We start from the raw sequence: 24903 nt of genomic DNA on the forward strand, positions 1-24903 counted from the left end.
CATCTACCCTTCTGTCTCACTCCTTTAGATTGTAAACACTGTTTCATACACATCTACCCTTCTGTGTAACTTCTTTAGATTGTAAACATTGTCCCCTATGCATCTACCCTTCTGTCTCACTCCTTTTAGATTGTAAACACTGTCTAGTACACATCTAACCTTCTGTGTCACTCCTTTAAATTGTAAGCACGGTCTTGTTCGAATCTACCCTTCTGTCTCACTCCTTTAGATTGTAAACACCATCCCGTACACATCTGCCATTCTATCTCATTCCTTTAGATTGTAAACAGTCTCATACACATCTACCCTTCTGTCTCACTCCTTTAGATTGTAAACACTGGCTCATACACGTCTACCCTTCTGTCTCACTCCTTTAGATTGTAAACACTGTCTCGTACACATCTACCCTTCTGTCTCACTCCTTTAGATTGTAAACACTGGCTCATACACGTCTACTCTTCTGTCTCACTCCTTTAGATTGTAAACACCATCCCGTACACATCTGCCATTCTATCTCATTCCTTTAGATTGTAAACAGTCTCGTACACATCTACCCTTCTGTCTCACTCCTTTAGATTGTAAACACTGGCTCATACACGTCTACCCTTCTGTCTCACTCCTTTAGATTGTAAACACTGTCTCGTACACATCTACCCTTCTGTCTCACTCCTTTAGATTGTAAACACTGGCTCATACACGTCTACCCTTCTGTCTCACTCCTTTAGATTGTAAACACTGTCTCGTACACATCTACCCTTCTGTCTCACTCCTTTAGATTGTAAACACTGTCTCGTACACATCTACCCTTCTGTCTCACTCCTGTAGATTTAAAACACTGTCTCGTACACATCTACCCTTCTATCTCACTCCTTTAGATTGTAAACAAGGTCTAGTACACATCTACCCTTGTGTCTCACTCCTTCAGATTGTAAACAATGTCTCGTACACATCTACCCTTCTGTCTTACTCTTTAGATTGTAAACACTGTCTCGTACACATCTACCCTTCTGTGTCGCTCCTTTAGATTGTAAACACGGTCTCGGACTCTCATCTGGCATTCTGTCTCACTCCTTTAGATTATAATAATGTCTCGTACACATCTACTCTTCTGTCTTAATCCTTTAGATTGTAAATACTGTCTCGTACGCATCTGCCCTTCTGTGTCACTCCTTTAGATTGTAAACACTGTCTCTTATGCAACTGCCCTTCTGTCTTACTCCTTTAAATTGTAAACACTGTCTCGTACGCATCTACCCTTCTGTCTCACTCCTTTGGATTGCAAACAGTGTCTTGTACACCTCTACCCTTCTGTGTCACTCCTTTGGATTGTACACACTGTCCCGTACCCTTCTGTCTTATTACATCATCTTGTAAAGACTTCATATCTACCTTTCCATTTTAATGCATCAGTTTGCACACACCATGTCATACATATTGAGCCCACTGCCTCACTGCAACAGCTTTTAGACACTGACTCATACACATTGATCTCTCTGGTTGACTGCATCCGTGTATAAATACCCACATATCTTGGGCCGTCCATGTATTACTGCGCAGAAACCCTCCCATGCCTACCTACTCTTCTGTCACACAGCATGATGCATGCTCTATGCCTTGCAGCATGCCAATTTACAATTGGTGGCATCATGGCTGCCATCAATGTGTAAGCACTACATGTCTCTGTATCTCACTGCTTTGAATGGGTGCCTCTCCTCAGGTCACAGCATTTGTGCTCCGAATACCTCTACCCTGGGATGAAACTGAAATGCCCTCCCTTGTAGTTCTAGACCCCGGTATCAGGGCGTTAAAGGCTCACCCCACCCATGCAACCTGGGCCTTTGTCAGAGGGTGTGCTGTCCCTGTAGCATTAGGATAATCAACAAGAACTGCAAGCAGGCCTGAGGAGGCTTCTGGTAGGAGTCGTATTCTGAGGGAAAACATAGAGGGGGTGTTGTGGCTCATCCTGACTACCTCCCCAAATATCTGCTGTGAGGCCCCCTGTCCACTTATTTGGACTGACCACTCTCTACTTCGTTTTCACATCAAAGACGTATGGGTCGCCTCCACTCCTATTACACCCTCCCATAACCTGAGAAGGCAATGACATAAAATCACACCGACCATTTCGCGAATGCCCTACCCACCAATATCATTTTGACTTCTAAAAACATTGAGGAGGACTTGGCCAACTATAACATTCTAGTTAACACTACATTAGATCAACTGGCCCCACTAAAACCCTTCCCTACCAATTCCAACAGAACACAGGCGACATGGTTTTCTCCCAATCTACGGAAAGAAAAAAGCCATTGCAAAAAGCTAGAAAGATGCTGGTGTCTTTCACATGACAATTGATAAAGAAGCCTACAAGAGCCTTCTGGCCCTATACCATAAAAATCTAAAGGCACGCAAAACCCACAATGTGTCACAACTCAACCAGGCACGAAAATCCTCTAATGAACTCTACCACATTCTTAACTCTTTCACGAACCCTAAGGCATGTCATAACGAAGTAACCCCAACACAAGACCTGTGTGACAAGCTGGCTAACCACTTTACTCAGATTGAGACCATTTACGACAGTATCACGAAAGATAAGGACCTTCAGAAAGACACCACCACCCTCTACCCCTCACACTCCCTCTTTGCTCATTCCTTGGACTGCTTCCCCCCCCACTTTCAACTGACACAGTGGAGTCCCTAATAAAAACAGTAAAATCAGACTCCCCTCAGGATATCCTACCTGCTAAGGTATCCTCACTAATTCACAAACAGTTGGCACCCATGATCTGCCCCGTTCTCAACTCCTCCCTGACCAAGGGCAAATTACCTTCTGAATGGAAGGCTCCCCAAATAATTCCTATTAGAAAGAAACCTAATGCTCCTCTGGATGATTTGTCTAACTAATGTCCTATCGCCCTGTTACCCTATCTGAGTAAACGTTTAGAGAAATGTTAATAAATACCTCTCCGACTTTATGGAAGTAACAGGAGGCTTTGACTCCACACAGTCCAGTTTTCGTACCAGATTTAGTACGGAGTCAGCACTTACTGCAATCACTGATAACCTTAGGCACTTCCCGGATAATGGACAGGCAGCATTACTGGTGCTCCTGGATTTGTCAGCAGCGTTCGACACGATTTTGCATTCCATCCTACCAACTAGATTAAGAAACGTTGGTATCCAAAATCTTGCCTTTCAATGGATGTCAAACTTCCTAACAAATCGTACCTAAACTGTCAATCTCGGCACCTTCCACTCTTCAACATCAGAGTTGACTAAAGATGTGCCCCAGGGATCCTGCCTTAGTCCCACGCTGTTTAACATTTATGTGGCTCCTCTTGCAGATCTACTTAGGAAACTGGGCTTCATCCCAATCTCATTCGCTGATGATACCCAACTCCAAATGGCATTTGACAAAAACGCCATCAATTCTCAGTCTGCCGTCTCTGAAGGTATGACAGACATTTTGGACTGGATGAGGAACAACTTCCTTCAGCTAAATGCTAGTAAAACTGAAATTATGCTCTTCGGAGAGGCCCCCCTACTCTGGTAAAAAACCTAGGAGTACATTTAGACCAGAAACTCACTATGCAAGAGCAAGTCTCAACCACTGTGAGCTCTTGTTTCCACACAATAAGTCTTTTGAGGAAGGTCTTTCCTTTCCTCCCTAAGACGGTCCGGAAAACTCTCCTTCAGGCACTAGTAATAAGTCGTCTTGACAACTGCAATGCCTGCTTGATCTCAGCTAATGAATCCTCTCTTAACAGACTCCAAGTGGTCCAAAACACAGCGGCCAGACTAGTCTCCAATTCTTCTGCCAGGACCGCTTCCTTGCCTCTACTCCTGGGACTACACTGGCTGCCCATCAGCAAGCGCATCGGTTTTAAAATCTGATGCATAGTACACAAGGCACTACACGGCAACGCCCCCAGCTATCTCGCCGTCAGACTCATACGATACCAGCCTTCCAGAACACTCCGATCTGGCTCTAAATCGCTCCTCGCGGTACCTTTTGTAAAGAAATCCCATATAGGTGGGAAAGCCTTCTATCATCTGGACCCTTCCTACTGGAATCAACTTCCTCTACACCTCCGCGAATGCACCAACTATTTGCAATTCCGCAGGTTTCTTAATACCTGTGAGGAGGGACTCACCGGTATATCCCCATTGGCGGAGGTTCCCCGTGGTCAGCCTGCTATTCATGGGATTCAAGGCAACGGGAGGAATCCGGATCCAAAACTCAAACGTCCATGCCGTCTTTCCGTGTCTCTACAGAGAGCCGGCAACCAGAATCCGGAAGGGGTGGGGATTAACCCCGGAGGCAGTTGCGAGAAACCAATGAAAGAACCGGACTGTGTGAAGGAAGGCGGTCACTCGGATGGTGCCGAAAACGAGGAGAGGACGCCAGAAGGAGAAGCAGATAAGAAGTATCCTGGGGAAAGAACCAGCTCGCAGGAATCCAGCGGTGGAGACGTCGCGGACGAAGAGCAGGACGAGCCGTGGTGTGAGGACTGGTGGAGTCCCCCGGAGGATGCTGGAGAGCGGCCGTAACTCAGGAGAGTTACAGCAGAGCTGGTGAGTGGGGTGTGCCACGGGACTTGGAGGGAGGGGGTGGGTAAGAAAAGGGCACGGGTGGGAAAACCTGAGCACCTAGAATTTGGTGAACCTAATACCGGGTATGAAGTACTGTTTAGTGCCTCACTCTTAGCTGAACGTAAATCTTGTACTTTATTCATTTCGGACTTAAAGTGCTTCCTTTCAACTGAGGCTATTACATCCTAGTCCTTTCCTTTTCCCCCTCACACTAATCCTCCCATCGACACCAATCATTGTATATTCCCAAAAACTACTTACCCTACGATAACTCCTTCTTCTGACTAAAAGTCTGGAACACTGCACGGTGTGGTGATGGGTTACCCGTAATACTTCCCCAAGGAAGCCTTTGAACTGACGGCTCTTCTTTTCCCTCTTTTATCAATCAATCAATCAATCAGAAGTTTGTTAGAGCGTGACTACTCACCCGTGAGGGTCTCAAGGCGCTAGGGGTGTGGGGGGGGGGTGAGGGGGGGTGCAGGGTACATTCCATCACGGAGGGGGTCTGTCGAAGAGCCAGGTTTTGAGGTTTCTTGCGAAGATGGGGAGCGATGTTGTCTGTCTGAGGTGGAGCGGAAGGGCGTTTCATGCTTTGGCCGCGAGGAAGGAGAAGGAGCGGCCTCCCGATCTGGTCTTTCTGGTGCGAGGGACCACAGCGTAGGAAAGCTGGGCTGATCGTAGGGTCCTTTGAGGTGCGTGGAATTTGAGTCGGCTGTTCTGGTATGCTGGTCCGGTGCCGTGGAGGGCCTTGTGTGCGTGGGTGAGCATCTTAAAGGTGATTCTCGCCTCGACGGGGAGCCAGTGGAGTGTGCGCAGGGAGATGTGGCAGTGTTTTGGCAGGTTGAGGACCAGTCTTGCGGCAGCGTTCTGGGTGTTCTGTAGCTTGCAGATTAGGTTTTTGTTTATTCCGGCGTAGAGTGCATTGCCGTAGTCGAGTCTGCTGGTGACCAGGGCGTGAGTGACTGTTTTTCGGTGTTCGAGGGGGATCCATTTGAAGGTCTTACGAAGGAGGCGGAGGGTGTGGAAGCAGGAAGATGAGACAGAGTTGATCTGGCGGTCCATTTTGAGCTCGGAGTCCAGGATGATTCCCAGGTTGCGTGCGTGGTCAGTGGGAGTTGGCGGGTTTCCGAGGACGGTGGGCCACCAGGTGTCGCTCCAGGCGTCGGGGTTCGGGCCCATGATGAGTACTTCTGTTTTGTTGGTGTTTAGTTGTAGGCAGCTGTTTTTCATCCATTTGGCGACGGCTTCCATGCCTTCTCGAAAGTTGCGTCTGGCGGTGTTGGGCTCGTTGGATAGGGAGAGGATGAGCTGGGTGTCGTCTGCGTATGACACGATGTTGAGTCCGTAGGTTCTGACGATGGGGGAAAGTGGAGCCATGTAGACGTTGAAGAGCGTTGGGCTGAGGGAGGAGCCCTGGGGGACTCCGCAGGTGGTAGGTGTGGGGTCCGAGAGGAAAGGGGGGAGTCTGACCCGCTGCGTCCTGCCGGACGCAGCCTCCGGGGAAAACCCTTGGACTCCGACGACGAGGAGCCTGGAACATCGCCCTCCACAAGACCCGAAGAAGAGGAAGGAATCAAAGAAGAAGAACCGTGTGACACTCGGACATTGGCTTCCCCTGACTGTATACCTGTTGCAAATAAACCATCACCTGTTCGCACCTATATACAGCCTCCTCGCTTGTATATCAAACCTGCGCTTCCACAATACCGAACTCTTCTGAACCCCTCCGCTGACTCTGTAGCACTTCCGTAGCACGGAGATACCCCTGTGGGGGTGATTCAGGTGCTTAACAAGACAAATAAATAAATAAACATCCTTGATTGTAAAAGGGTGAAATTTTACAAATATCCCAGGCCACAGCTCCTAGTGCCCATACAGATCAGGTGACCAAATGGAAGGGTGGGCAGGTAGGTCCACCCCAAAACAGAAGGCAGTGGTTGTTCATGCGGTTGGCAGGAGATGCAGCTATGATGTACTCCATGTCCACTGGCTCTCCTGCTATGGAGGGAAAGAGTGGATAAGGCCTCATTTTCTTTCCCTTTCTGTTTGCTACCACTGGTCATCACTCCAAACCCACTGGGCACCGGGAAGGGCATCAATCAGAAGGGACTCTCTTCACCTTTTCACAGGGGTCAACAGAGGATCCTACTACCTTTTCCAGATTCATTATGCTCCTTGTGTTTGCTTGATTAGGTTGTCTTCAGCTTCTCCTGCCCCCTCTCAAGCTCCTATGACCTCAAACTCCTCAAGCCTCCTGTGACCTCAAGCTCCTCAGGCCTCCTGTGACCTCAAGCTCCTCAGGCCTCCTGTGACCTCAAGCTCCTCAGGCCTCCTGTGTCCTCAAGCTCCTCAGGCCTCCTGTGACCTCAAGCTCCTCAGGCCTCCTGTGACCTCAATCTCTTCAGGCCTCATGTGACCTCAAGCTCCTCAGGCCTCCTGTGACCTCAAGCTCCTCAGGCCTCCTGTGACCTCAAGCTCCTCAGGCCTCCTGTGACCTCAAGCTCCTCAGGCCTCCTGTGACCTCAAGCTCCTCAAGCCTCCTGTGACCTCAAGCTCCTCAGGCCTCCTGTGACCTCAAGCTCCTCAGGCCTCCTGTGACCTCAAGCTCCTCAGGCCTCCTGTGACCTCAATCTCTTCAGGCCTCATATGACCTGAAGCTCCTCAGGCCTCCTGTGACCTCAAGATCCCCAGGCCTCCTGTGACCTCAAGATCCTCAGGGCTCCTATGGCCTCAAGCTCCTCAGGCCCCCTGTGACCTCAATCTCTTCAGGCCTCATATGACCTCAAGTCCCTCACGCCTCCTATGACCTCAAACTCCTCAAGCCTCCTGTGACTTCAAGCTCCTCAGGCCTCCTGTGACCTGAAGCTCCTCAGGCCTCCTGTGACCTCAAGCTCCTCAGGCCTCCTGTGACCTCAATCTCTTCAGGCCTCATATGACCTGAAGCTCCTCAGGCCTCCTGTGACCTCAAGATCCTCAGGCCTCCTGTGACCTCAAGATCCTCAGGCCTCCAGTGACCTCAAGATCCTCAGGCCTCCTATGGCCTCAAGCTCCTCAGGCCCCCTGTGACCTCAATCTCTTCAGGCCTCATATGACCTCAAGCTCCTCAGGCCTCCTGTGACCTCAACCTCCTGAGGCCACCATTGACCTCACGCTCCTCCAGCCATGTGACCTAAAGCTTCTGCAGCCCCATGACCATATCCTCCTCTGTCCCCAGGACTGTGTACTCCTCAAGCCTTACAACCTCATATCCTCAGGCCTAATGACCTTGAGGTACATTGGATTTCATACATTACACCGTGAGGCCACAATGTGATCGCAATCCCTACTGAGAAAAGAATTGAAGCTTGTTAGCGAGAGTTGACACATATGACCAAATGGGATATGGCATGGTTCAGTCTCCAATAACGTGCAGTCAAATAGCCCTGGAATGTAATTTTATGTATAAACCTACACAAAAGGAAACATTGCTTATGATAACAATTGTTTGAGAGCATCTGCTTATCCTACATCCATTTGATTGGGTTTCTAGTCTTGCAAAGCCCTCGAATGCCCTGGGCGTCTTGGCGCTGCTTCTGACTTTAGGAAGAGAAGGTCCTCTACTAATAATTAATGAGAGCACCAATGTGCTATCTATTGTACGCAATCCTGAGGTTGGGATTGGAAATGCAGCTTACTTAATTAAAGCTTTCACTTAAAAAAAAAAGAAATGCCTTGCAAAATTAGAAATTTCCTTTAAGAATCTAAGAAAATATCACGTTTTGGTGACTTTGCCTTCTCCAAAAGGGATCAACTCATCCAACTGTGCCTTGATTTTTATTAGGTGCTCTGGTATTTTCTGTCCTTGTGCCCTTGCTAACAAAAGAGTCTCTGACCAGTAAAAGCATGTCTGGCAAAAGCAAAATCAATCTGTATTATTCCCCTAAATTCACAATTCCAGATTTTCCTTTTTTGCTTACAGGTGATGTCTGAGACTTCTCCAAGAGTGGTGAGAGGTTTCTGGAAGTGTAAGGTGACTACTGAAGACGGATGGTGATTCTAAGTTGGGCAAAATAGCCCTAGTAATCCATTTATGGCTAGAGCTGGGACCTTCCACAAGAGCCTAGCTCCAAGTCTCCCTGGCTTGACACCACCACATCTGACTTTAGCAGTAGAGGAGGGGTGTTAGGGGGTCCTAATTTCCTACTTTAACACCACCATCCGTAATTTAGTTTTAATCCTGACCTTGGAACCTACCAATAAAGCTTTATCAGGTATCCAGGAACCAGTTTTAACCTCACTATTCTGACTGCACTTTTTGTTCTATCACTGTACCCAGTCCTGGATTGTCATATTCTGTTGTGAACACTGTCACTTTCATTTTTGTGTTGTATTCTGTCCTTGTATTTTATGTTCCCCCCTCCCTATGCTCCGCCCTGTCCGTGGCTACGCCTGGGCGTCACAGCAGACCCGATGATGAAGCATGTCACACACATTGTGTGTGAGTGAGGGCAGTTTTTCATAATACACAAGTGTGTCACTGCTTGTACGCCTCGTTATATGTATTTCTTTCCTCTCCACCCCTATACGTGTATTTTACACAGATAGGAACTATTAGTAAGAAACATTTAAGAGGCATAAAGAGGGTTCATGATGATGATTCCTGCTCAGAATTGTGCAAGGAGTATAATACTTAATCCAAGCTTTAAAAGTGAAATGGTGCCATACGTAAAAATTGTGGCCAGCAAAGGAATTAATTTTTAAAAACATCCAGGACTTGCACATGGGAGTAAGAGTTTGAGGAACCATGGAAAAAGCTCTCTCTCTAGCTTCTAAACAAGTTAGAGAATTGTACAAGTCAAGTGTTGTATTTCTGCATCACTGTGTGCCTACTATCGAATGGCCATGCTGTGCCTTACCTAACTGTGACCCTTTATAACCTGACTACGAGTTATCACTTGGAGATGCAGTACTCCTCAGGATAAGCAGTCTGTTGTGGACGTCTCACTCTGAGTGACTCCACAGTGACTATATACTCTTTTGATTGCTTCTGGGGGTCTATAAGTTCCTCCACCCCATAGGATTCCGTTTGAGAGACCTCATTGCCACTCTTTCCGATTGAAACAAATATCGGGCGTAGGACACTCACATATGGTCCCACAATCGGACATATACGAAGAGTGAGGGTGCTTTCGTGACCCAAGTGACCATTCACTATGAGCTCTTCGAGTGTGTAAAGTTTTACTATGAGCTCTGTGAGTGTGTAAAGTTTTACTGTTGTGCTCGGGTCTCGTTTAACCTACCTGCACCCTTGACATCAATGTCCCGATCAACTGTTAGTTTGTGCTTTTTCCTAAAATTAGTACATAGACAACAACGCATTTAGCGCTATTAGCCATGAGTTTCAAGCCACGGCGCATGTGCGCAAGAGCAGTGTCTCCCTGCACGCGCTGACGTCTTCAATGTGTATCGCGCTAATGCGCATGCGCATGTGAGTAGTATCTCTTCGTTCACGCCACAGTCTGCCGAGTTCTAATGGCGACTGTGGCTATTTCTTTCCATTATTGGCAGCTATATAAGTGCGATAAGCGGACTCCCCGACACCTCCATTTCCGCTCGGGTCACTATCCGAGTCACCGACGGACAGGTCAGTCTTCTGTTCATCTCGTTGTAGTCAACCTGCACTTGTCAGAGTAGGTATTGAGGTCTCGCACTATGGAGTCTCGTGTTTTGGTTGAGGAATCTTGTGCTGTCTAGCTATGACGGCCCGTTAAGCCTATGAATCTTTAGGGCATTACCAAGGTCTTTGCTGTTTAATGTCGTGGGGTAAATATTATATCCTGTATCATGGTAATTTGCTATTCCTAGCTCTAGGTCACACATACTGCTTCTCATAGGACATATGCCTTATAACCTATTGTGTACACCCATTTGGTGGTACTTGAGTATGTCTCTGTGTCTGATGGGAATTGTATTAGTTGGGTCCATCACATGTGCGATGCACATTAAAGTAGGGTCTGTGAGGTTTTTGCAGAAGGGGCACTTGCACACGTATGTTAGGTTTCTGTGTAGAGCAATTGGCTTGGAAACTATAGGGTTGTTACTCATTGTTTCCTTTTATCTACACTATAGAGCGGGGTCTCACACTCCCGAGCGGTTGCCGGGTGAGGTGAGGTCTTCACCCACACAAGGCTGGGTGAGTAGCATCATGCGGAAATGCCTCATGTTGTTGGAGCTATTAAGCTTTTTTCTAAATATGCAGAATGTCAATTATTCATGCAAGTGTGTTATGTCTGTGCGGCTTGTTTGTATGTATCTGGATGCGTATTCGATATATGATGTTGTTGTAAATCAAACTCCATTTTTCAGGAAGAAGACGATCTCCTTTCCTTCCAGTGGACATTCAAGTGTGATGGTTCCTGGTAGATATGTACTCAATTTTTAGTACATTGATTGGTTTTTGATTTAACATCTCACTCTGGGTTGTAGTAGCCTCTTTTTGTTATGGTCCTGAAGAAAGCTGGGGGAAAGCCCCTAGAGCTGAAACATGTTGACCGTTCTTCACAGCGCCATTGGGTAATCTTATTACCCGGCGTGTTTTTAACTTTGACACATTGAATGCGTATTGAATACTTTACAACGCCCATGTAGTCAATTTTATTTCACTATTGTCCTCTAGGCACTGCACTTTAGTCGAATATCACTTTATGATGATTATCACGGCTATCCTCCTGACATCCATTTCTGCATCGGCACTACAAGGTCGGTTGCGTCTTGGAATGATCAGTAAACATCCCATATGACGCAAACTCCACCACGACGGTGGCCTGATGGGATTCATATAGTCAGTGATCTTCACCATCATATGTTCCTGCACGCATCCTTTTAGTGCACTCTGGCTAGTACAGCTACACACTATTTTCCAGACCTGGTCTGCTCCTTTTGTGTGGTTAATCACTGTGTGCATGGCCATGTCCCGGCAGTAGCTCAACTGTACAAGACAAAACTAGCTGCGCATACCCCTTCCAGCTTTGTTACTATAACAGCGTTATGCATTGATCAGAAAATCCCAGTTTAAATCAAGAACATATAAACAAAACTAATTCTTAAGGAGAATAGAGCAACAAAATACCTTGTCCATCAAATACACTGTGTGTATTCAGAGATGCAAGTTTTTCCATTTGTGTGTCTATAACATGAGTGCTGCTCTAGATATGGTGCCTGATGACACTCCAGGGACTTTCCACTATAGAGCTGCAGTGTGGGCTTGAAGTCCTCTTTCTATTTCAGTTGTGCGGAATAGAAAGAGGACTTGTGATACTGGGTTCAAGAGCAACACTTGTACTAGTATTAGCCAGCAGTAAAATGGGCATGGAGCAGACTGAAAAGGGCAATTAAGTACAGAAGATGGGTGGAGGTGAAAGGAGTGGGAGGGAATGCACCTTCCAAAGAGAAAAACGTAATTTAAAAAAAAAGGTGAAATTGTGCTCTCAATTCTTTTTCCATCAAGATAACATTCTATCTAATGATTCTGTTATTATGACCACCTAGTTCCTCTAGTGGCAACTCTGAAGTTTTACAGCTTCGGGGCATCCAAAAGAGCAGCCCAGGAGGCTAGATCCAAGCTTACCGGTGACTGCGCAATTTAGGTTCATGCTTTGTAAATGTATCCAGGGTTGATATCCCGAAACCTAAATCTATGTTGGTCATTGTTGGAGTAGATCATTTTGTTTGTATCATGAATAATGGTCTATCACACTTACATGACAAACATAATGATCATTTTGAACTATTCAGGGGTGGCAACTGCTCCAGAAATTTACTGTGGACTTTACCTCTCATTTGGTTTAACCAACGTGGCTACTCCTGTTAATTAGAACTGTATGTACTGCTATTTTACTTAGCAGTTGGATGTTTAAGTTTACTAGCAATCACTATCTATTAACATAATGCACACTTAAGTTTACGATATGAATTCTTTAAACGTACAGCAATCCGTAATCATGGTCAAGTCTCATCAGATAAACTAATACCTGATATCAGTTCTTGTGATGTGATCAGAGAGGGGTTATGTTATGTTAATTATAGCTTATATAGCGCATGCTCACCTACAGGTCTCTTAGCGCTTGTAGAGAAATCTCAGGTACTTTCTACTACCCCGATGAGCACCAAACTAATATATTAGACAATGCCAGGGCCTCCCTAAACAGATAAGTCCTAAGACACTTCCTGAAAGGAAGGAGGGTGGGTTCCTTACGGAGGTTCTCCGGCAATTCATTCCGGAGTTGGGGAATATAATACAGAGAACGCTCTTCCACCTTTAGATGCCATTTTAGCTCATGAGGGGGCCAAGAATCCCACAGTGGACGAATGAAGTATGCGTCCCGGTGCATATTTCATCAGGAGCTCCTTGATAACCAGGAGCCTGGCCATAGATGGCTTTGTGGGCAATGCAAAGGCACTTGAACTTGGCTCTCTGTTTGACCGGAAGTCAATGCAACTTGTGTGAGCCCTTCTAGGGAGCCCATAAATTAGCCCAGCTGCATCGTTCCTGATCACCTGCAGCTTGCTGATTAATTTCTCAGGAAGGCCAATATAAAGAGCATTGCCATAGTCCAACCCGGACACGATCGTGGCCAACACGATCATCTGTAGAGTAGTAGGTGAGAGCAGGGAGGAAAAATTTTGCAGCTGTCGCATTATGTCCAGGCAAGCGCCAACCACTGAGGCCACTTGATTGTTCAGGGAAAGGTTGGCGTTGATCTTAATGCCCAGGCTTTTAATGACAGGCACTGGCGTAGGGGCAGTGCAGAGCTCTTGTAATTCCAGTGGTTACCTTTAGAGGAGATTACAAGGACCTCTGTTTTATCCGGAGTGACTTTTAATGAATAGGCTGTCATCCAAATCACAGTGTATCTAAGGATGTTCTGCACGCAAGTCTGGGCTTGCGGAGAATTATTAATCTGCAGAATAAGTTGGGTTTCGTCTGCATAATGAAATCCTTGACAGTCCATACCGGCTAGGGCTGCCACTAATGGCTGGAGATACACTTTGAAAAGGAGAGGAGATAGAGCTGAGCCCTGGGGAACCCCACAGGTGAGAGCACCACCGTTTGATGTTTGTTCACCCAGTTGGATCCTTTGGGTCCGCCCTAGCAAAGTACTCAATCCACTGGTGGGCCAACCTGCAGATGCCCAGATTGGCAATCAGAAACAGGAGTTGCGCATGATTGACCGTATCGAACACCGCTAATGGATCTAACAAAATCAGGGCGCTCGCATCTTTGTTATCGGCTCCAACTCTGAGCTCATCGAGCACAGCCAACATCACTACTTCAGTACTATGGTGAGCCCTGAAGCCGGCTTGCCTCACTTGGAGTAGTTGGCATTCCTCTATAAAAGATGAAAGTATTGTGAGGACATGTTCCTCCATAACCTTTGCTAATAAAGGAAGCTGGGAAATGGGTCTATAGTTTTTAAGATTGGCCGCATCAGCCCCGGGCTTCTTCAACAGTGGGGTCACCCTGGCTTCTTTCATGTTAATGGGCAGGTGGCCTGTCTCCAAGGAGTGATTAAGTAGGGAGAGGATCTCTCTTTCTAGCCCAGGAAGGGTCATATGAAAAATCCTTGGAGGATCGGGATCTGCAGGGGAACCCGATTTGATGCGATTCATTCAAAGCATGATAAGCGAGCTAAGTCTAAGTTCGGACGGTGAGCTTCTCACCTGAGGTGCGGGGGCTAGAGTCTGATCCAGGGCCATCTGATTTGTTGGAGTGTTATCTCTCTCAGTGAGAATATCCCTGACTTTCTGAAGTAAGAAGTCGTGAAATGTATTGCAGTCCGTCGGCTCAGCTGCCAATTTCTGTTCTGACTAAGCTCTTTGAGAATTCTAAATGCTTATCTCCGTTTATTGGTAGCATCAGGTCAACCATGTCAATTTTGTTAATCCTATGACACTTTTCAAACCCAATATCGAATAAATATGGACTCAGCACTTGCTCTCAGGGTATAGATCAGAATGCCCAGAATCTGGAACTCTTACGTAGCGGATTCATTCAGCCTGTCCAGACTCTTCAGTCACTATCAACCTTGTTCCTCAGTGATTGGTAATTCGGGCACTCCTGATGTGGTACCCTTGCTGCTAACAGCTTTATACTCTGCTTATTGATCTGGTTCTCACTGTCAGGAAGGCCTCCCCAGACTGAATCAGGGTTTAGAGATGGGAGCATACCTTGCGCACATGGCAGGAGAACAGAACATTCATGAATTTGTCCTTCCGTTTCAGCTCGTTGGCCACCGAGAGGAAGGTGCCTGCCGTCTGCATGTTGTCATGTTTCTGTGAAGAGAAAACACACTTTATTAAAGACAGGACTCTTGTTCCAAAGGTTTCTTCCAATCCACCACAGAAGCAGACTAGTCTGGCATGTGATAGACTGTGCTGTAATATGAACGACCTACCTGAGACGGTGGACCCAGCTCCTCCCTGCCCTGCTCCACCCAAGGATATAGACACATACGGTAGTTCAATTGAGACTCTACCCAAAGCCAACATCAGAGAACCCCAATAACAACAGACACTAAAAAATATATTCTACAAATTTGTGTCTAGAAAAAAACTTGAAGTCAAGCATTCATTTACCTCCGCAGACATTGATCCACATTCGCCACATCCCATTTACCCTGCATTTTTCTGCTGCTTAATCTTCCTTGTATCATTTCTTATTTTTACTTGCATGAATATTTTATTATTTCATCTGTACGAGGTTGTATTCATATCAATCTGTGCACTTATCCCCTCTGTTGTTCTGTTGATCTATCTTACCTCTATCCTTCTTGTGTATACCACCTGTACTGCTGTGTACAAGCATCTCCTGTATCACTTTGTCCAAAGTTCCACTCTATTGTTGTGTATAAATCGAATCTTTATTGATATGTACATACCTCACATGTATCACTGCACACACATTTCCACCTTTACACGCTATGTACTAACTGATTTTCTTGTATGTATGTAGTATTTCTATAGTGCAACCATAGCCAAAATGCAGCAGAGAGCTGCACATGGTCCAAGACAAGCATAACTTCAGCGAGTAAGAGCAGAGGAAGGTTGGTTGTAGATCGTTATTGCACTGTGTTGTAATGTTCTTTAAAGGGGTGACTCTTCAATTATTCCCTGAATTGGAGCATCGTTGTGTGGTCCGGATGGATACAGGGATGTTGTTCCAGATCCTGGGTGCATAGATGGAAAAGGCTTGCAATTTTTTTTCTTTTTTACACTTCTTAGTCTGCCGTCTGATGGTGTCCTAGCTGCGGGTGTGCCCAGACCCACCAGAGATGGTGAGCTTGTCTCTAAGATAAGTGGCGATGCTGGTAGTGATAGTTTGGTAAATGGTGCAGATCATTTAAAAAAAGGTGCAGGCCACCAAGAGGAGCCAATAGCGTTCCATGAGGGATGATGTGATCATATTTCTTCAGGCCCTCAATGAAATGTGCTGCAGCATGTAGGATGCTCCTAATGTGTGCCAGTGTGGAGCCTGGGAGGCCATGGAGTACGGCATTACCACCATCCAGATGTGAGAGTGTGAGGTCTTGAACAGTACTTCTAAAGTCACATTGTGGAAGAAACGATTTGAGTTTCTTTAGAAGAGAGAGCTGTATTGTGTGTAGTTGGTGTCCAGGGTGAATCCAAGTGGCTTGGCACAACGTGAAAGTTGGGGTTCGAAGATGTCAAGGTTCATGCCATTGTTTGTACTTGTTTATTGTTCTTGGCAAATAACAAGAATTCGGTCTTGGATAGGTTGATCTTCAGGTAGGTACTAGACTTCCAGGTCTGGATGATGTGCAAGCAATATTTGAGGCATTGTCTGAAGTAGGAAAGAATTTCAAGTAGAGTTGTGCATCATCGGCATATTGGTGAATGCCGATACTGTTATCTGTGAGTAGAGCACCAAGCAGCTCCAAGTAAAGGTTGATGACAGGGGATTGTAAGGAGTTCTGGGGATTCCATAAGTGATCAGGATCGTTTGTGACATGTAGGTACTCATGTGAACAAACTGGTGTCGGTTAGAAAGGTAGGAAGCAAACTAGCGAAGGACTGATTGAATGTGTCTGAAACACTGAGGAGAAAACCAGCAGGAATTAACTCCCCATTCAACACTATATAACAATAAAGAACCCCTGGCTCTGAAAAAGGTAAGACAAGAACCACTTTAGCCCAGCTGAAATGGAGCATTCCTTTTAAAGGACAATTTCCCTCACCCATCATAGGTGGCATGATTCACCATTGGGAATTGCCTTGCACCATGATGCCTAGTCACGGTGCGGGCTACAACCCTCTCACTGAAAGGGAGGAGTACAGCAGATGTTTTCAGAGGTATAATAAACACCCTTTAATGAGCTGGGGGTAGTGAGGTAAGCAGAGTGAGGGACAAAAATGTGAGGTAATTAAAAGTGGCTACATGGTAGGAGTACAACTTTATTCATGCACCCCTGGGTCAGGTTTAAAAACGAAGGACACAGCAGGAAAAATTAAACGAGTGAGAGTGTGTCACTGATGTAGGTCAAAATGTTTATACCCATAACCCTCAGACAAGGTGTTGCGGCATTCCTCAGAACCTATAGTGATAGGGCTTCTGCTAAAAAAAGGGAGTATATAGTGATAGTGAAATATGATACAAAACCACCCAGGGGTCTTCTATGGGTCCAAGAAGGGGATCTACTGGCGGTCATCTGCAAAACAATATATATAAAAAAATATATACAAGTAAAATGTACAACTAGGTTAAAGTTTCAAGTGGGGGTAGGATGTGGAGTCTAAGCCAGTCCACTACCTGATAGTGTGAAGTATGATCCACCCATGTTTTCCACACAGAATGCAAAACCATTACCACAGTTGGGTGAAACACAACAGGATCAAGTAAGCGCTTCTTGCATCAAAAAAGGCTTGCATGCAATGCAACCATAAGTGAGTCTTACTCGCAATTGTCTGGTGTAGTGCCTCAATTCTGGCCCTGAAGTGGGGCTCAGGGTACTCTCAATCCTATTTAGCAGTATAGGAGAGAGTATTAAAGAACAGACAAATGGTCACAGAGATATAAAAGGCTCAAGGCACTCTAAATCAAGAAAGGAAAGGCATCTTGCCAAAGAGATGGCTAAGTGGGTATGTCATTTGTACAGGTTTGGAAACTGCAAAGATCACATCTAAGTGTATTTACAACATTTATACACCAGGGAGACGCCGAAGCGTAGAGACCTAGTCACTCCGGAGGCGGAAGCCGGGAGCGGAGCTCTGTTTGTGCGTACTTGCATTTTTGATTAGAAATTTATTTTGGCAATTTGCTTTTTGTTTTTAAAACCTTACCGCCACATCCACCCTCACTCAGCCGAGTAGGTGCTGAGCCTTCACACGCCCACGGAGGCTGCCGGAATATCGAGCCGCCATCTTGGGAGGGATTCAGGGTAGCGGGCTAGTGTTTGGGACGCGATCTGCAGTATTATAAAAAGGGGCAGTGCTGTCACGAGGGCGAGAACTAGTCCCTCCTGAGGCGGAAGCCGGGAGCGGAGCTCTGTTTGTGCGTACTTGCATTTTTAATTAGAAATTTATTTTGGCAATTCGCCATTTGTTTTTAAAACCTTACCGCCACATCCACCCTCACTCTGCCGAGTAGGTAGGTGCTGAGCCTTCACACGCCCACGGAGGCTGACGGAATATCGAGCGGCCATCTTGGGAGGGATTCAGGGTAGCGGGCTAGTGTTTGGGACGCAATCTGCGGTATTATAAAAAGGGGCAGTGCTGTCACGAGCGCAAGACCTAGTCACTCCTGAGGCGGAAGCCGGGAGCGGAGCTCTGTTTGTGCGTACTTGCGTTTTTATTAGAAATTTATTTTGGTAATTTGCTATTTGTTTTTAAAACCTTACCGCCACATCCACCCTCACTCAGCCGAGTAGGTGCTGAGCCTTCACACGCCCACGGAGGCTGCCGGAATGTCGAGAGGGCATCTTGGGAGGGATTCAGGGTAGCGGGCTAGTGTTTGGGACGCGATCTGCGGTATTATAAAAATAGGCTGTCATGCCTCCGCGCAGCGGACGCAGACAGCGGACGCGCCGTCATCGCACCGAAGGAGCGCCAAAGGAGAGCCCGTCTGCGCCCATCCGCGCCAGGACGGGCCCAGGGGCCAGAGCCCCTGGTCAATATACTTCGGGGAATTTGAGGTACAATAAGGAACAGCTGTTGACATTTAGGGGAAATGAAAGCACTAGATGTTCAAATATTATATTACACGATAAGGGACAAAGTTCCTGTCCCTGCTGCAAATTTGACCTTTCATCCTATGAACTCCCTATGCCACTCACCGGTAACACTAGGTCATATTCCCTTGCATTACTTAACTGCCGCTCCCTCCCCAAACATGCCATTGAACTATGCATGCTACTAGAAGAAAGATGCCCCGATGTGCTCTTCTTAACGGAAACTTGGACGAATGCCTCGTCTGATCCCAATGTTGTTCGGGCTCTACCCCCAAAATATGGCATTATGAAACAAGACCGAGATAAGGGTCAGGGTGGTGGAATTGCAATCATTTATAAAAATACCTACGGCTGTAGAACAACGGGCTGCACTATCTCTGATTGTGAGAGTGTCATGTTTTCTATCAGTTTTTCTACCATATGTACTTTATCAGGGATTGTTTTATATCGCCCTCCAGAAGCACACGCTAACTTTTGTAACGATCTTCCTAACACTGTTATAAATCACGCAAGCATCACTCCAAATTTTTCCATTCTAGGGGATTTTAACATCCATCTGGATGAACCGGACACTCCTGCCTTTCAAAATCTTTTGGCAGGCTTAGATGTGCTTCAACTGAAACAAATCGTCACTGGCCCCACCCACAGAGCAGGTCATCTGCTCGACCATTTCTTCACCAATCTTGACCACATCATCTTGGGGAATCCACTGTAGTTCCTTGGTCAGATCATACCCTTTTATCCTTTTCCTGGTCCCCTTCCGTCCAGGCACCTCCTGTTATAAATACAAAAAAATGGAGTCGCGTCTGGTCTAAGCTACCAGTGGAGGAATGGGTTGCAAATCTTAGTCTGTCTGTTCCGGCTCTTAGCGCGAATCCTATAACAGCAAATGCATCCTTGAATAATTGGCTGGAGTCCTCTTTGGACCATACCCTGCCGAAAACAGAACTGTGTCACCGCACGGGTGCCAATAAAAACGCATGGTATACTCCGGAATTAAAAACTCTCAAGCAATCCTGTAAACAGTTGGAAAGAAAATGGAGGAAGGACTTCTCAGAGGTCAGTAAAAGCAATTATAGATCAGCTCTTCGGACCTATAAAGATAAAATAAAAACAACACAATCCAACTATTACCAAGATAAGATTGCCTCTGCCTCTAACGCCCCTAGGGAAATTTTCAACATTTTTACATCACTGGTTAGTCCTTCAGGCCCTCTCATTGAACCATCTAATGCACAGAGACGTTGCGATGAGCTAGCAATTTTTTTTGCTTCTAAAGTTCCTAGCATCTACTCGTGGTTTCAGCAGTTGGAACCCACAGTACTCCGTGCCCCCCTGATGGGTTGGTTAGACTGGAGGAATTCGTTCCCCTTGACTTACCCACTCTCCAGCGACTATTGGGGAACCTTTAAGTCTGGATCTCCGGCCGATGCCGCTCCTCCCACCACCCTTAAGTTGGTCTCTGAGATAGTCTCCCCAGTGCTACTGGATTGTATTAATCTCTCCCTCGCAACCGGACTGGTACCACCCCCCTGGAAACAGGCAAGAGTGAAGGCACTCTTAAAGAAACCAAACTTGGATCCAGAGGATTGGGCAAACTATCGTCCCATTTCTTTGTTACCTGGGATAGGTAAACTGGCCGAAAAACATTTTAAGTCCTTATTATCCACCATTTTGGAAAATAATAATGCCTTACATCCCACCCAGATGGGTTTTAGATGTAAGCAAGGTACTGAGACGGCCCTTATTGCCGTAGTCGAAGAAGCAAGGAAAACAGTGGAATCTGGAAGCTGCGCTGCTATTATTTTATTAGACCTCAGCGCGGCCTTCGACACGGTTAATCACTCGATAATGACTCAGAGATTGAGTGATGTGGGGGTATCAGGGATGGCTCCGAATTGGCTTAAGTCCTTTCTCAGGGACAGAACTTTTTCTGTCTTTGAAGATGAGGCAATTTCAAAGCAGATTCCCTTACAGTACGGCGTCCCCCAGGGATCCTCTTTAAGTCCTACCATGTTTAACATCTGCATGAGACCATTAGCCCAGGTTGTTCTTCCCTGGGGGGTCAAGTTGGTCACCTACGCCGATGACACCCAGTTGGCAGTCTCCCTCTCCAGACATGGCACCTCTGGCACTAATCTTTCCTCATGCCCAAGTAAAGTACTGGAATGGATGGATGCATCCTTTCTGAAACTTAACGGGTCCAAGACCGAAATAATAATGTTGGGGCATATGGCCCCCAATAATCTGGATCCTTGGTGGCCCAGCTGTCTTGGGTTGCCCCTGCCCCCCAAGAAGCAAATTAAGAGTCTGGGTGTCTGGTTAGATCCCAATCTCAATTTTCTGGTACAAGCGCGTAAGGTTGCGGCAACTTGCTTTGGTCTGAATAGACTATTAAGAAAGATTTTAAATCTTCTCCCTTTTGAGCCTAGGCGTCTGTTGGTCCAGTCACTCATTTTGTCGCGACTTGACTACGCGAATGCAGTATATCTGGGCGCCCCTCAGGGAACTATTAACGTCTTGCAGATAGTACAAAACTGTGCTGCACGCTTGCTAATGGATGTGCCTAAATAGAGTTCGGCCAAATCGGCATTACGTCAGTTGCACTGGCTGCCAGTGCAACAAAGGATTTGGTTTAAGGCTATGTGCACTGTCCATAAGTCCTTCTGACTCCGGACCTGCCTTGATCCAACCCATGTTTCAGCTCCATTATATTCCCCAGACCATCAGATCGAACCACAAGAAACTTCTGTCAGTCCCTAGGTTTAAAAGGACACGCATGGGCGGCTGTCGTTTCTCCCTACACGCTGCAAAATCTCCTTAAAACCTATCTGTTTCTCTGAGCCGGAGTAATGACTAGGTACTTAATGCGCTGGTATGCCTCTGGTTAGCCATGCGCTATATAAATGCATAATCATTCATTCATTCATTCATACGCTGAGCCATTGCATCTTAAACAAAACACTAAGCAAAGGCAATGCAATGTATCCAAAGGGAGCTAATCAGGTCAGTTAGCTGTAAAGTGCTCAGAGCCCAATATTCAGATACAAGGCCCCAAAACAGCTTAATTAGAAGAGCGGATGCTATAAAATCGTTTGTTTCCCAGGTTGTAAATAACACTTATGCTTTTTCAAATACAGTGGTTCTGTTTTTGGCCTGATTAGGTCCGGGAGGACAAGAGTGGGTAGCGAGTATTCAATAAACGCTAAGGAGCAAAAGCTGTAGGTATAGGTAGAAACAGTTATTTATTTGATCTTTTCTTTTTTGAATATACATAAATACTTGTACTTATACTGTATTTTCAGGTGCTCAGGTGAATAGTATGGTGCAGGACGTGACAAAAGTGAACAAAGTGAACGGACTGTCACACAACAACAAACAAGGTTAAAAAACAATTATATACAATAGAGAGAGTAAAAATCCTTGGGTATGTCGACGGCGTTTCGATCTATGTAACTTTAGATCATCATCAGGACTGATGAGCTTCCTGAAACTTGCCAAGGCATTTTCAGACAAGGATGATATTTGTATACTTTAGTTGAAGGTTGCTTACTGGAGAGAATACAGTAGTTAAAGAAAATCTTCTCTAAATTAGGTGATCCAAGTAGCGCTCTGTCACTTTAATTTAGACGAGGGTCCTACATGGATTGAATGTTTTAGCAGGGCGAGGGAAATTGTTTGTTCCTTATCCTCGCTATGGAAAGTTCAATTACCGGCGCCTAAAAAGTTCGATTTCGGCGTTATTTGAAGCAGGTAGGGGGTCTGCTAAAGCGCGTTCGTCGCTATGCATTTAATGAGTTTGGCGCCTGAAAATTAGTTTTGGCGCGGTCGCGGGGCAGGTTGGGGGTCCGAGTCTCTCACAAGGTGAGTAACGGCTGCCGAGAGACTCGCAACCTGCCCCGCGACCGCGCCAAAACTAATTTTCCATAGCGAGGATAAGGAACAAACAATTTCCCTCGCCCTGCTAAAACATTCAATCCATGTAGGACCCTCGTCTAAATTAAAGTGACAGAGCGCTACTTGGATCACCTAATTGAGAGAAGATTTTCTTTAACTACTGTATTCTCTCCAGTAAGCAACCTTCAACTAAAGTATACAAATATCATCCTTGTCTGAAAATGCCTTGGCAAGTTTCAGGAAGCTCATCAGTCCTGATGATGATCTAAAGTTACATAGATCGAAACGCCGTCGACATACCCAAGGATTTTTACTCTCTCTATTGTATATAATTGTTTTTTAACCTTGTTTGTTGTTGTGTGACAGTCCGTTCACTTTGTTCACTTTTGTCACGTCCTGCACCATACTATTCACCTGAGCACCTGAAAATACAGTATAAGTACAAGTATTTATGTATATTCAAAAAAGAAAAGATCAAATAAATAACTGTTTCTACCTATACCTACAGCTTTTGCTCCTTAGCGTTTATTGAATACTCGCTACCCACTCTTGTCCTCCCGGACCTAATCAGGCCAAAAACAGAACCACTGTATTTGAAAAAGCATCATTCCACCCCAGGTTCTAATAAGTGGGGTTCCCTTGTTTATAAAAAACGTAAATAACACTTAGACTCTGGCTACACTGATCCAGGGAGAATACATGAGATGTATTATAGTGCACGTGGGGCTGATCAGCAGCAAGGAGATAGGCGTAGGTGCCGGCTACAATGACCCAAAAAGAATTAATGAGGCATGTTATTGTGCGCAGGGGGCTGATCAGCAGCAAGGAGGTAGCAGCGCTTACCTCTTAGGGAGTGGAGTCCGGCTGCATCCGATGCCACTTTAGGGGGCACTGGATGCGACGTACAAAGCTTAAATAATGTTGATTCGTCCGCCAATAGCGCTTCTATGACATCCGACCTCTGTGGAGCATAGTTGAAAGAGGCAGGGGATTGCAGTTAAAGACATTCCTGTCCTCATTTGCAATTCCCTCGTATATCAAATATAATTTCCGCACTGATGACGCGTTGGTGTCAAACAGTCCTTGTGGATGCACAGAAACGGCAATGAAAATGGCCTTGTACTGGCGGTAGACTCCATAGCATGTTCTGCATGCTGGCAACTGGTGGTGGTCTTATGTGTACCAGCTTTTCTTTAAGATTACTGCTGCGTTTAAATGCAAAAAGGAGACGTGGGATGGAATTAGTCCCTTTGTTCAGAATATGCCAATTTTTGCATATTGATTTTTTTTATCAAGTATGAGAGGCTACAAAAGGTGTTAACACATCAATCTGTCTGTGAAAGGTTTGGGAGGCTTAAAGGCAAGGAGTATTTCCCGGTTGTTGTTCTTGGCATTCTTGGCAGAATTTTATATGAGCGAGGCAGGATAATGTCTGTCTAGCAATTGTGTGGACAGAGTGTTTGCATGTTCCTTGTATATCTGGATATGAAAGGGACTAAGTCCATCCCACAGCAGTTGTCAACACACAGAACACACTATGGGGCATACCACCAGTACAAGGACATTTTCCTTGAGGTTCCTGTGGAGTCTGTGTTTTGACATCACACACCTCCCACATCAACATAGTGATGAATGAGCCCTGGGAGTTGAGTCAGCACACAAATTGTAACAGTGACAGACTGGTGTACCTCATTACCTACCTGTGTGGGCTTCATTATGTTGGTATGACGACAAGCAAAGTGAAGACTCGCATCACTGAACACAAAAGCACGATCAAATGTAATTAACGGCCACAAAACGGACCAATCATTTTATTGAGAAAGGACACTCAGCTGAGGAATTGCACTGGATAGTCTTAGACAAACCCTTATATACCCCTTTTAGTTACCAACATCTCTTTGTTAGAGAACAGAAATGGATCTACAGATTACGCAGCAAAATTGATGAGCTTAACAATGAGATCCCCTGGTCCTCTATCCCATGAAATAACCTTTACATTGAAAGTACCTGCATAACTAACATCGAAAGGACAATGACCTCAGGGAGGCTGGTAATTGTTGTTACTCCTAGCACCGAAGGGCTTAAGGGCCCTGAATACTACAGCGGTGATTGCGGTTATAGATCAGACATCCCCTCCCTATTAAACTTTAATTTCTAACCTTCACACCACTGACATGAGAGGACGTCA

The 24903-nt window shown here is 45.8% G+C and overlaps 1 protein-coding gene across 2 annotated transcripts in view; it reads right to left on the minus strand.

Moving 5' to 3' along the window:
• MYO1D (myosin ID) overlaps window positions 1-24903 on the minus strand; it is a 512976-nt gene that overhangs the window by 140436 nt on the left and 347637 nt on the right. For both annotated transcript variants that reach the window (XM_086923844.1, XM_086923845.1), the window contains exon 19: window positions 14803-14907. In XM_086923844.1, coding sequence (XP_086779970.1) covers window positions 14803-14907 — 105 coding nt within the window. The remainder of the gene's footprint in view (window positions 1-14802; window positions 14908-24903) is intronic.

The sequence above is a fragment of the Lissotriton vulgaris genome, chromosome 5, assembly GCF_964263255.1.
Source record: "Lissotriton vulgaris chromosome 5, aLisVul1.2, whole genome shotgun sequence".
Lineage (NCBI taxonomy): Eukaryota > Metazoa > Chordata > Amphibia > Caudata > Salamandridae > Lissotriton > Lissotriton vulgaris.